At 41.0% G+C, this 13,388-nt stretch overlaps 1 protein-coding gene across 1 annotated transcript in view; it reads right to left on the bottom strand.

Annotated features, from left to right (window-relative positions):
* The window catches only part of LOC104612615 (uncharacterized), a 59,303-nt gene that overhangs the window by 30,889 nt on the left and 15,026 nt on the right, over positions 1 to 13,388 (bottom strand). The window contains exon 3 of the mRNA XM_010280093.3: positions 9,408 to 9,462. Within this exon, the coding sequence (XP_010278395.1) occupies positions 9,408 to 9,462 (55 nt within the window). The remainder of the gene's footprint in view (positions 1 to 9,407; positions 9,463 to 13,388) is intronic.

Here is a 13,388-nt window from a genome sequence, read left to right as displayed (position 1 = left end):
ATACCAGTGCAGGCAGAGAACTCCACAACACCTGATAAACCAAATCCAAGATACTTCAAAGAACCTAGAGGAGACTGGGAAGATATTCAAGATTTTAAAAACAAAGAAGACCAGGAGGTAAATCAACCTTTGAGCGTCGAAAGTATAGGCTCCATAAAAGCTTGCAGAATTTCAGACAAAGATTGCTTGGAAACTGAGCTTTTATTTGAAGAACAACCTTTGGAAAGGACGATTGAGTTGACAGAAGCAGAAAGAGAAGAACCCATCCCATCCTGTGAGACAAGTTCACTACAACCTGAAGATCAAAGCACGGTGCAACCTATACAAGGCCATGAACAAAACCAACGACTTGGGATTCTTGGTAAATCATTTGTTTAAAGTGGAGAAGCGCAATAGGAACAGAAATAGATGCTGTCAAGGTGGCTTCTCAAGAGGAAGGTGACCAAGAAAGGCTGGATTTAAGGGAAGCTTGCAAAATATTGGAACAGGGAAACTCTAACTCCCTCTCTTCTTTAATTCCTGTTTTTCCTTCTTCCTCCGCTTCGATTTGCGTGTTTAACCCTGTGTCCTCTTGCCCTCCTCTTTCTATGTATGTAGTTCCAGTTCCAGACCAGCCGGTTGTGAATGCTGAGAACCCTTGCGCCTTTAAGCCTGAAGTAGGGACACTAAGTGAGGAAGTGAAGGAGGATAAGGGCGAGGGTAGAATCTTAGACTAGTAGTTAAGAACCTATCAGTGTTGCTGGAAGAGGAGGATAGGAAAACTGAAGCAGAAGCTGAGTCTAGTAGCCCAGGAGGGGAAGCATTAGAACCAAGAAAAGGAGATGAGTTGACCCAAAGGGAGAATGTCATGATTGCACCTCCAGATGTTAAAGTATATATTAGAACAGAAAAAGGAAAGGGGGAAGGAAAGAATCCCAATGAGAAGAAGAAGAAAAGTGAAGTGGAGAAATTGGCCACAGAGATCTCCTATGAGGAGGGCACTAAAAGGAAGGGGAAAAGGAAAGTGCATTAGGGGAGAGGAAAGGTACAGGTCTGTAGTCTGATTGAGAATGAAGAACATTAATTGGAATATGAGGGGTCTAGGGAGTGCAAAGAAAAGAAGACTAATAAGGAGCGTACAGAGGAAAGAGAAGCTAGATATATTCTTTTGGTCCAGGAAACTTTCAGGGATGGATAGCAGGTGGCTAGAAGCATTTGGGGAATTAGAGGCCTAAGCTGGATTTATGCACCTTGGGAAACCTCAAGGGGAAAACTCACTGTATGGAAAAATGAGGAAATGGAGTGCTTGGAGGAGTTCATTGGGAACTACTCAGTCTCGATCAAAATTAAAAGTCCAAACGATGGGAGGGACTGGGTTCGGACTAATGTGTATGGTCCAAATTCTTATAGAGAGAGAGAGAGAGAGGGAGAGGGAGAGAGACTAGTTTTGAGAAGAGTTGAGTGCAGTAAGAGGATTGTGGGAGGGACCTTGGTGTCTAGGGAGAGATTTCAATGTTTTAAGATTTTCAAGGGAAACAAACAACCCAAACCAAGGGATTACTCTTAGAATGAGGAAATTTAATAATTTGATTGAATCTTTTGAGCTAAAGGAACCCCCACTTTTACAAGCTGACTTCACTTGGACAAACTTTCAGGCCAACCCAATTTGTTCCAAACTGGACAGGTTCCTCTTTTCGGTAGATTAGGAAATGTTGTGGGAAAATCTGACTGTTAGGGCCTTGCCTAGGGTAACCTTAGATCATTGCCCTATCTCTCTTGGTCAAGAGTTGTTTGATGGCCCATCACCTTTTTCATTTCGAGAATATGTGGTTGGAAGACCCTCACTTCAAGGAAAAAGTAAAATCTTGGTGGATCGAGGAAAGGCTGAGAAGTAGAATAAAGGGTGTTAACTTTTTGAGGAGGTTGAAAGCCTCAAAGGGGAAATTAAAAGATTGGGATAGAGACTAGTTTGGAAGAATTGAAGAAGCTCAAGAAAGAATCTCCTCTAGGATAGAGGAACTGGACAGAAAAGAAGCTGTGAGAGAAATGATTGAGGTAGGAGAAAAGCGCTGGAAAAATGAAGGTGAAGTTGGAAGACATTTTAAGAATGGAAGAAATATCTTTGAGACAAAGGTCAAGGTGTAAGTGGCTTCAGGAGGGGGATGAAAACACAAGATTCTTCCACTCTTTATCAAATGAGAGGAGAAAGAAAAACTTAAAGTGTGAAAATGGATGGAGTTGAGGTAAGAAGAAAATAGGAGATTGTTAAGGTGTTTGTGGACCACTTTAAGAGCAACTTTTGCAAAACGGAGGGAAACGGACAAGAAGACTCTGATTTGGATTGGGATAGGGTGACAGATAGTCAATCAAGTGTGTTGGAGAGTGCCTTTATCATTGAGGAAATTAGAGAGGCTGTATTCTCCATGGAAAGATCAAAAGCACTAGGGCTAGATGGGCTTACTATGACTTTTTTCCAAGATTGCTGGGAATTTTTGGAAAAGGATCTAAAAGAGGTGTTTAATGAGTTTATGTATCATGTGCAACACCAGTATACTAGCCTTGAAAAGGTTTCCAGGAATCATGGCCAAAAGCCTTAGTGAAGTGTCAAACTATTTACATCTTAAATAGAAAAGGAATAGAGTTGCAGAGCAAAGGTTGTGGTTTCTGCCATGTTCCAACACCTCTGAATCTGGCAATCACCTCCTCATACAATGTCGGTTTACCTCGAGCATGTGGTCTCACTTTCTTGGCATCTTTAAAGTGCAGTCCTGAATACCATTGCTCCCTCTTCAGCAGATGGCAGTTCAGAAGTTTAAGCAAAAGAGGGAAAGCTCTTTGGGCCATGATACCTTTCACTATTTTTGGATGGACTATGAAAGGAACACTCTTATCTCTGAAACAAGGCAAATTCAAAGTAATGCTTAGACAGTGGAAAAATGCTTCAGGGATATATCTCATTCCTCATATTTAACTTTGATCCTTTGTTTATGTTAAGATGTGCCGAATAGGGGTAGTTTAGTCTTCTTCTGTTTATTAAGTAACTTGCTTATGTGGCAGTGTTATTAGAGTTACTCTGCCCCACACTTAAGTAAGGGCATTTCTGTCTTTGTAAACATTATTAGAATCTAATATAGATTAAGGGGGTCGACTGGATGGGTTAACCATCAGATTTTCGACAGACCCTTCTTCTTCTCTTCTTCTTCTTCTTCTTCTTCTTCTTCTTCTTCTTCTTCTTCTTCTTCCTGTTCGGACTACTGTAGCAGCAGTCGAAACATGGTATCAGAGCCATGCTCCTGACCTAAGTCAGTTGGTAAAGCACCTCAGCATTGTTCGTGACTCTTCACCTTTGTTTCTGGTCAGTCGATGGAGAGAACTGGTTCGCCCTAGGTCAGAAACATTACAGCTTGTCTCTCTGCTGCGCATAACCTTCTTCAACAAGGAAAGTGACTTCAGCAGTGAATGGTTGATTGATATTCTCAAAGGAAGGTCGGTTCTCTCTTCTTCTAGTGTTACTTATATTTCTGGGTAGAAACCCTACAAGAAGCTGTTAGTATTGAGTAGAACCTAGAGAACTAGGTTCATTGTTGCCCTAGGAAGGGCTGTGTGTGCAGTAGCCGAATGGTGTAGGGCTGCTGTAAGTTGTTGAATGGTGTTAGGGCTGCTGTAAGTGGCCGAGTGGTGTAAGGTAGAATGCAGTGACCTTGCCGAACTCCTTGTGGTTGTGTAATGCCCTCTTAAGTGTGTTAAACAGGTCTGAACTGGGTGCAGCAGATTTGGCTGTGTCATGGTGCTTGAGTGGTTGTAAGAGGACCTCTACTCGTGATTAGTGAATGGTAAACTGATGCTTATGTGGGACGTAAGTGTGTGAAGTCAGCAGTAGTGTGAATAAGAACAAGTGTGTGCTTCCACTGTGGTGTTTAGAGGCTGCAATAGGTGCTGAAATATCAAACTGTGAACAACATCAATCAGCTTGTAGCTGAGAAGTAAAGTTAGAGACAACTGTGAAAGAGTACAATGGCAGCAATAGGAGATGGCTACAATGATCAGAAACCTAGTGTAGTAATTTCCTCCGACTACCTAGGGGTACAAATGACCTCAATTAAGCTAAATGGGGAGAACTATGTTCCATGGGCTAAATCAGTGGAAGTTTTTCTCAAGGTAAAGAAAAAAGTAAAGCATGTAAGAGATGAGAAGCCACCGGTTGACTCTCCAGAGTTTGATGATTGGGAACAAGAAGATGCTCAAATCATGACTTGGTTGTGGAATAGTATGGAACCCAAAATCAGTGCCAACTTCATGTTCCTTGATACGGCTAAAGATATATGGAAGCATGCTAAGAAGCTATATTCTGGACAAGATAACACAACAAGAGTATATCAGCTGTATCAGGAGTACTTTGATTTACAACAAGGAACCAAAACACTAGAAGAGTACTATGCCTGCATGAAGAATATAAGGAATGAACTCAATGTCTATCATCCCCTTACTCCAGATATTCAAGTTCAGCAACAGCAAAGGGAGCAGCTAGATGTTACAAGATTTTTAGTAGGGCTGAAGTCGAAATATGAACCAGTTAGAGCTCAAATATTGGGGGGCTCTACTCTTCCTACACTTGAGGAAGTATTCTCAAGACTTCGTAGAATTTCTTTGGGCCAGACAGAGAACCCCACATAGTATGATAGATCAGCACTTGTGATAGCTAGAGGTGGTGGACATGGTACAAGAGGGGGAGGTCATTCCAGAGGGAGCCGTGGCAATTCCATGATTAGTCGGGGTGGCCGTGACTCAGGGGGAGGCCGTGGCAAAGGAAAAAATAACTCTACAAGGAAGTGTACTCATTGTGGTAGGGATGGACACACAGTGAATTTCTGTTATGACCTACATGGCCCTCCCTCTAAATGGGCTAATCATGCCGTAGCAGGCGAGGTTGCTATTAGTGACAGTAAATTGGCAGACCGAACACCTCCCACATCTACATCTACTTCTGGGAGGGAGATGGTGAGTGTTCCGCGTGATGAGTATGAACGGTTCCTTCAAACTACTTCACAGCATACCACTGCCACATATGCCCAATCAGATATTGCTTGCATGTCATCTAAAACTCCTTCCTGGATTATTGACTCTAGAGCCTCAGATCATATGACCGGGACTCCAGGTGTGTTCTCTTCTCTTTCTGAAACCTCCACATCACAAACTGTTACACTTGCCAATGGGTCCTCATCTCCCATCTGTGGTGTTGGTAATGTTGACTTGGCTTCTGTCCCCTTATCATCTGTTTTATATGTACCTAAGTTTCCATTCAATCTTATGTCTGTTAGTAAAATAACCAAAGCTCTTAACTGTTCTGTTACCTTCTTTCCTTCCACTTGTGTTTTTCAGGATCTCAAGACGGGGAAGAAGATTGGTGGGGGGCATGAAGCTGGTGGATTGTATTACCTTGACGGCGATGGATCTTCAATTGCACTTCAGACTTCCCTTACTCCTCTACAATGGCATTGCCGACTGGGACATCCATCTCTCAAGGTTCTCAAGATGTTGGTTCCATCATTGAGTCAGTTGTCAGTTTTACAATGTGAGTCATGTCAGTTTGGTAAACACCGTCGTGTGTCCTTCAGTCCAAGAGTTGAGAGTCGTATGTTGAGTCCTTTTTCTTTGGTTCATTCAGATGTTTGGGGTCCAATCAAAATAGAGTCTTATAATGGGTACAAGTATTTTGTCTCCATTATTGATGATTGTTCAAGAATGACATGGATTTACTTAATGAAAGAAAGAAATGAATTATTTTCCATTTTTCAAAAATTCCATGCTGAAATACGCACACAATTTGGTGTTCCAATCAAAGTTGTCCGTTCAGATAATGGTCGTGAATACTTTCTTACTGCATTTCAACAGTATTTAGAACAGCATGGCATTATTCATCAGACCTCGTGTGCTTTCACCCCTCAACAAAATGGGGTGGCTGAACGGAAGAATCGTCATCTTCTTGAAATTGCTCGGTCTATGCTTCACCACATGAATGTTCCTAAACGGTTTTGGAGTGATGCTATACTCACTGCATGTTTTCTCATTAATCGAATGCCCTCTTTTATTCTTCATGGTCGGTCCCCCTTCTCCATCTTGTTTCCCACTTTATCTCCGTTTCCATTAACTCCTCGTGTCTTTGGTTGTGTGTGCTTTGTTCATAATCCGAGCCCTGGAATAGACAAGCTAGATGCACGCTCAATTAAATGTGTCTTCTTTGGCTACTCTCAGACTCAAAAAAGGGTACAAGTGTTATAATCCCATTGCCCGAAAGTGTTATGTCTGCCCTGATGTCACCTTTTTTGAGTTTGTCCCCTTCTTCTCCAGTCATGAAGCACCCTTGTCCTCACCCTTACCTCCTCTTCCTCTTCCTGTCAGTGATTCAGTTCCAGAGGCTGTTGTTGGAGTAGACTCATCTCCTCATCCAGTGCAAGTCACCACTGAACGACCACTGATCCGACAAGTGTATACACGTCGAACGACACCGGCCCCTCCTCCTGCTTCTACCTCATCTACGGATCCTCTCATGGCTCCTATTGCTAAACCTTCAGACCTTGACCTACCCATTGCCTTACGAAAAGGTAAACGTAGTTCTACACTCCATCTCATTTCCAATTTTGTTTCATTATCTCGTCTTTCTTCCTCACATCGCCAGTTTGTTTCACTTTTGTCTTCTATTTCCATACCTAACAATGTTCAAGAAGCTCTTAGTTCACCTGAATGGCGGCGGGCAATGGAGGAGGAACTTTCTGCTCTTTAACATACTCAAACGTGGGAACTTACTACTCTCCCACCTGGTAAGCATGCTGTGGGCTGTAAATGGGTGTATACTGTGAAATACTTGCCAGATGGTAGTGTGGAGTGTCTGAAGGCCAGACTTGTTGCTAAAGGTTACTCACAGTTGTATGGTGTGGACTACATGGAGACATTCTCTCCAGTGGCTAAAATTGGTTCCGTTCGTGTCCTAATTTCCTTGGCAGTTATGTATGATTGGCCTCTCCTTCAACTTGACATAAAGAATGCCTTCCTCCATGGTGATCTAGTGGAGGAGGTATATATAGAGCAACCACCCGGGTTTGTTGCTCAGGGGGAGGGTGGTAAGGTGTGCAAGCTGAAGAAAGCAATTTATGGGTTGAAGCAATCTCCACGTGCTTGGTTTGGGAAGTTCAGCGAAGTGGTGAAGAGTTTTGGAATGAAGCAATACCAGGTTGATCACTCAGTGTTCAGCTATGACTCAGAAGCTGGGAAGATTTTATTAGTGGTCTATGTGGATGATATTGTCATCACTGGTAGTGATAAATTGGGGATTGGCAAACTAAAGGTATTTCTGCAAAATCATTTTCAAACAAAGAACCTTTGAACATTAAAGTATTTCTTGGGAATAGAGGTTGCCAGGTCAAAACAAGGTGTGAATCTGTGCCAAAGGAAATATGTCCTTGATCTATTGGAAGAAACAAGACTATTAGGTGCAAAACCGGCTGAGACCCCTATGGAACCAAATGTTAAGTTGAACAGTGATACAGAAGAAGTATTTGAAGATCCTGGAAGGTATAGACGACTAGTGGGAAAGCTGAACTATCTGACTATCACGAGACCCGACATCTCCTTTGCAGTCAGTGTGGTGAGCCAATTCATGCAGAACCCTCGTATACCTCACTGGGATGCAGTCCTTAGAATTGTGAGGTATCTGAAAGGAGCTCCAGGCAACCAGGAGGAAAACTTGAAGTAGTTGGGTATATAGATGCAGACTGGGCAGGCTCAGTGAGTGACAGAAGATATACTACAGGCTATTGCACATTTCTGGGAGGAAATCTTGTGACATGGAAGTGTAAAAAGCAGACGGTTGTAGCCAGAAGCAATGTTGAAGCCGAATATAGGGCCATGGCTCACACTACCTGTGAATTAGTGTAGCTGAGGAATCTCCTACAAGAAATTGGGTTTCACATGGATAAACCTATGAAATTGTACTGTGACAACCAAGCTGCACTCCATATCTCATCCGATCCTGTTTTTCATGAGAGAACAAAGCACATAAGGGTTGATTGCCACTTTGTGAGAGAGAAGGTTCTTGCCGGAGAGATAAATACAGAACATGTGGGCTCCAATGACCAGTGGGCAGATTTGTTTACAAAAGCTCTAAGCTCAGGGAAAGTGAACTATCTATGTAACAAGCTGGGATTATATGACATATATTCTCCATCTTGAGGGGGAGTGTTAAGATGTGCCGAATAGGGGTAGTTTAGTCTTCTTCTATTTATTAAGGAACTTGCTTATGTGGCAGTGTTATTAGAGTTACTCTGCCCCACACTTAAGTAAGGGCATTTCTGTCTTTGTAAACATTATTAGAATCTAATATAGATTAAGGGGGTCGACTGGATGGGTTAACCATCAGATTTTCGACAGACCCTTCTTCTTCTCTTCTTCTTCTTCTTCTTCTTCTTCTTCTTCTTCTTCTTCTTCTTCCTGTTCGGACTACTGTAGCAGCAGTCGAAACAGTTTATAACCAGAAATTGATGTATAAATTTCTTTTCATATATTTCTTCTCATTGTAGAGGCTTTTGGTGTACAAGGGTACAGGTGTAGAAGCATATAGATTTTTGCCATATATCAATACAAGCACTATATTTTATATTAGAAAATGTGTGGGGAAGCCAAGCAAAGAGGCCTTAAGTTTAACTATACAACCATTACCCATATCAAGTCTAATAAAGGAATGAAAAAGAGGTAATATGTTAAGTGTACCAGTCAGGCACACATTCCTAACAGTAAGACACAGGTCCAGATCTTATTAGAAACTAGAATTGTACAATGTCCATGGGTTCACTTTACCCTAAATATAATCACTGCATTAACAACCTATCATTGGTCCAGTAAGGGGTGCTCATGAAAAATCAAAAATCAAATATGTGCCCATGGTTCAGTTCTAACTGTGAGCACCCCCTCACCAAAACAGTCCTCTAATTCCCATATTACTTCTGAGAATTGAGGCAATAGCCGCAATACCTAAGAAAACACAAAAAAACATCTTAATGTTGCATGTTTAGAATAAGCTTACACACATTCTATGGGAGAGATAAATGAATATATGTATGAATTGATATGAAGTAGTGGATTATACTAGGATATATTTTGTCTACTAATATCAAGATTTTCCCATCAGGGAATGTAGTAGAGAAATATATGCATTAAAAATACTAGTTCCTATAATTGTTGACAAGAAAGAATAACACACTTTACACATGTTTCATTGATCACAAGCAATACCTAAAGCCAAAAAAAGCCAAATTTAAGGACCATTACTGAACTAGAAACCCTAAGTGCCCATAAGCTTCGTAAAGATTGTCTATAATAAGCAACATTAAAAAATTTAATGCACAGATTATCAGGAGTAGTTGTTAGATGCTTACAGTAAGTACTGAAGCTGGAACTGCCAAAACTGTTAGAGGGATATAAGCAACAGCCCTACACAAATTCCAACGAATTAAAGTTCAATTAGGAAGTGCAGAATTAAAGACAATTTTTAAATTTCAAACACCAAAAGATCAATAAATCCCATGGATGATAGCATGTTTAGAGGAGTAGAGATAGAATTGGCTTAGGGGGATCTATTCCCAAAATGGCATTTGCCTTTGTATGCTTTTGGCTATGTTTTAGCTTTCCCAACTTTTGGGATTTGTTATGTTGTCAAAATCTTACCATTTACAATGTGATTCATGATTTAAACAAAATCTTACGATTTTTGTTTGAAACCTAAAATTTGATTCATAAATTTTATCAACTTATACAATTCCTAAGACTTAATGTGATTCAAATAAATTCAATTAAGAATTAGTTCTCTACTTTGTCATTTCTTTTGTTTATATTTAGTTTTGTAAAGGAGACTTGTTTAAAAGTCGTTACTAGAAAATCATTTATATGCATTATTTACGATCAGTTTTTTTTTTCTGAGCAGCAAAAGGAGAATAATTTTATCAGTTAAGAGAATCAGTTACAGAATTACAGCAAGTAGAAAGTAGACATGACACTCAGATCTGATATTGAGTTTATTTTTCATCATATGTAGGTTAAAGAGCCATTCTATGTGGTTTTACTGGTTTATTTGAATTTCAAGTCAAACTTGGTTTTTTCTTTTAAGAGTAAAGAGAAATTTTCATTAAAAAGGAAAAAGAGATACAACAGAAGAGATGATAAGATATCATCAAGGGGAACACAACTAATGGACCTAACAAAACAAACGACAAGACCCTTTAACAACACCGAAAAAACAAGAACACAACTTACAAACCAAAGACTCAGACAAAACCAGACTCGAGCTAAAAACCTTGAAAACCCTGGTACAGAGAAGCTCAGTCTTCATCCACGAACACATCCTCCTGAAGTGTTTTAGGTACATATATGGTAGATACGGATTAAAAATAGAGCATCCCAGCCACAAACCGTTGTATCTGAAGCAAGACCTGAGGTTGTTGGCAGGATTGAGAGGAGATGGATTTATTCAATAGGAGAGACCAGGAGGAGGAGTTGGAAAGAATCTGTCAACAAATTTGTGTGTTATTAGAGGAGTATAGTGCAAAGGAAGAAGCTTTAGGCCATCCTAGCCAACTAGGACCCTTTGAGAGAAAGGAGAGTGAATTGCAGAAAGGATAAGTAACGAGATTTCAGACAGAAGTCCAAATAAGGTGACTAATGGAAAGTTTGTTCGGAGCTTGAAAGAGGGAGTAGAAGTGAGGATTTCAAATAAGAGGGAAGGACAAGGAAAAGGGAAAAAGAAAAAAAGAAGAAAAGGTCAGAGGTGGAGTGGATTAATCTCAGATATTGAGGGAGACATTGAGTTCAGTGCCTGAGGGGTTAGAAGGAAAGATTCCAAGTAGGGAGCATTCAGTGGTAGAACAAGGGTTACCTAGCAAGTTAATGAAGATTGTCAGTTGGAATGTTAGAGGTCTAGGGAGTGTTGGGAAAAGGAGAGTAATTAAGGATCTGCTAAGCATAGTTGTCAAGACGTCACCTAGACTAGGCACCCTTGGCTGGGTGCCTCGCCCAAATGCCTTGTCATTTTTGTCACCTTGGCTGGGCGCTTGGTCGCCTAGAAGGGCGCCTAGTTGCTAAAAGTCAAGGTGGGCGCCTTTTATAATATCATTTATATTGATGTATCTTATTAATGTATGTGCTAATACATTTTATTATATGTTATATATATATATATCAATTATACTTTGTTTTAATGTTTTACTATTAAATTTAAAAGATCAAAGGGTTTTGAGGAGAGAAAAAGAAAGAACGAACGAAAGAAAAGAAAGGGGAAGGAAAGAATAGAATAGTAAAGTTTTTTTTTATTCTCTCTCTCTAATTAAATAAAACAGAAACTCCATCCTTGTTTTTTTATTTTACTTTCCATCTTGAATATTTACCACATAAGGCTAATAACCTTCTCTTTTAGATGTGATGATTTGCCACATTTTTAGAGGAAATTTAATGTTCTTAATAAAGAGAATTGCTATTTTTTTCAATTAACATACATGCTGAATGGTATATAAAACTAGGAAACATGCTGAAGGTCCTTTGCGCCTATGGGGGACGATAATCGTAGTCATCCCCCTCAATCTCTCTTTGTTCTTCTCTCCCCCAAATGGGTACGGAAAACAGAGATATCCCCCCCCCCCTCTCTTTCCCAGGCAGAAGGTGCCTCATCCGCGCAAGGAAAGAAACTACAGTGGAGGACAGCAGCTGAAGAGAACTCCACGACCCCTGAAAAGCCGAACCCTCGGTACAATAGGGGCTCACAAGGGGACTCTGAAGATGACTCGGACTGGGAGGATTTGAGAGATGTGAAAGAGGATGAAGTGAATCATCCGTCGAGTATAGGTAGCCTCGACTCAACAAAGGCCCGTAATTTCACAAACCTCAAGGTCTTTGGAACTGAACTCCTCTTTAGTGAAGAAGCTAGTATGGAAGTTCTGGAACTACAAGAATCGGGGGATGGTGACTCTACAGTGGAAAGTGGGAGCCTTTCAGATGATTCTCAGAGAGAGGAGAAAGTAGAAACAAGTCAAGGACAAAGGCAGGGTAGCGGTTTTGAGGAGTGGGATTTCCATTGCAGACCAAATGTGGAACCGCTTGAAGAACAGCTCCCCCTAGCTGCACAGGTGGTTACTAAACCTGAACTCGAACCATCAAGGGTAGTGCTTGGAGTGGTCGATGAAAACCAGGATCAGGATCAGGGAGTTTCTTCCCCCCTTCCCCTCACTCCCATTCTTTCTTCCTCCCCTCTTTTCTTTCAAAACTCAATTGATATTGGTCCTTATAGTAATCCTCGGCCTTTGGTTTTTGCAGATCCAGCTATTGAAACCTCACCAGCTGCAGACCAAATGCGGAACCGCTTGAAGAACACCTCCCTCCAGCTGCACAGGTGGTTACTGAACCTGAACTCGAACCATCAAGGGTTGTACTTGGAGTGGTCGATGAAAACCAGGATCAGGGAGTTTCTTCCCCCCTTCCCCTCACTCCCATCCTTTCTTACTCCCCTCTTTCCTTTCAAAACTCAATTGATATTGGTCCTTATAGTAATCCTCGGCCTTTGGTTTTTGCAGATCCAGTTGTTGAAACCTCACCGGTGGCGGATAATGACCCTTGTGCGGCAGGAAAAGAAGATGGGGGGGGGAGATAAAGACAAGGAGAGGGAAGTAATCCTGAATGTGGCTCAAGAGAAGGAATTTGAGAAGGAAGAAGGAGGAAATGGAACTATTGTAGGCACAGAAGAAAAGGGGAAGGAACTTGGTGTGTTAGATGAGAAAAAAGATGATTGCAAAGAACCACCCAAACTAAAAGGGAAGGAACAAAAAGAAACTAGAGGAAAGTTCACCAAAGGAAAGGTCTATCTTAGAAAGGAAGCAGAGATGATAAAAAAAAAAGAAAAAGGAGAATGAATGAGGTGGAAAAGCTAGCCTGTGGAGTGTCCTATGAGAAGACAGTAAACAAGAGGGAGAAAAAGAGAGGAGAATAGGACTTGGAAATAAGGAAGGGTCTAGACAAAAAAGTGGAATGAAGATTCTTTGTTGGAATGTAAGAGGGTTAGGATGTGCAAAGAAGAGGAGAATCATCAAGAATGTGATAAGAACCGAGAGACCGGTTATAGTCATGCTCCAGGAAACAAAACTTTTGGATTTGGATGGAAGATGGATAAGAAGTATCTAGAGTAGTAGGGGTCTAAGTTGGTCTTTTGCCCCATCTTGGGGCGCCTCAGTGTATGACTCAATGTGTATGACTCAAACTCATACAATGTGTATGAGTCAATAAAAGCTAAGAGGATGAGTGATGGAAGGGATTGGATGCTGACCAATGTGTATGACTCAAACTCATACAAAGAGAGGAATACCTTCTGGGGAGAGCTA

Source organism: Nelumbo nucifera, chromosome 4 (assembly GCF_055504915.1).
Source record: "Nelumbo nucifera cultivar China Antique chromosome 4, China Antique-T2T, whole genome shotgun sequence".
NCBI classification, from domain to species: Eukaryota; Viridiplantae; Streptophyta; class Magnoliopsida; order Proteales; family Nelumbonaceae; genus Nelumbo; species Nelumbo nucifera.
This window is presented reverse-complemented; position numbering and strand designations above follow the sequence as displayed.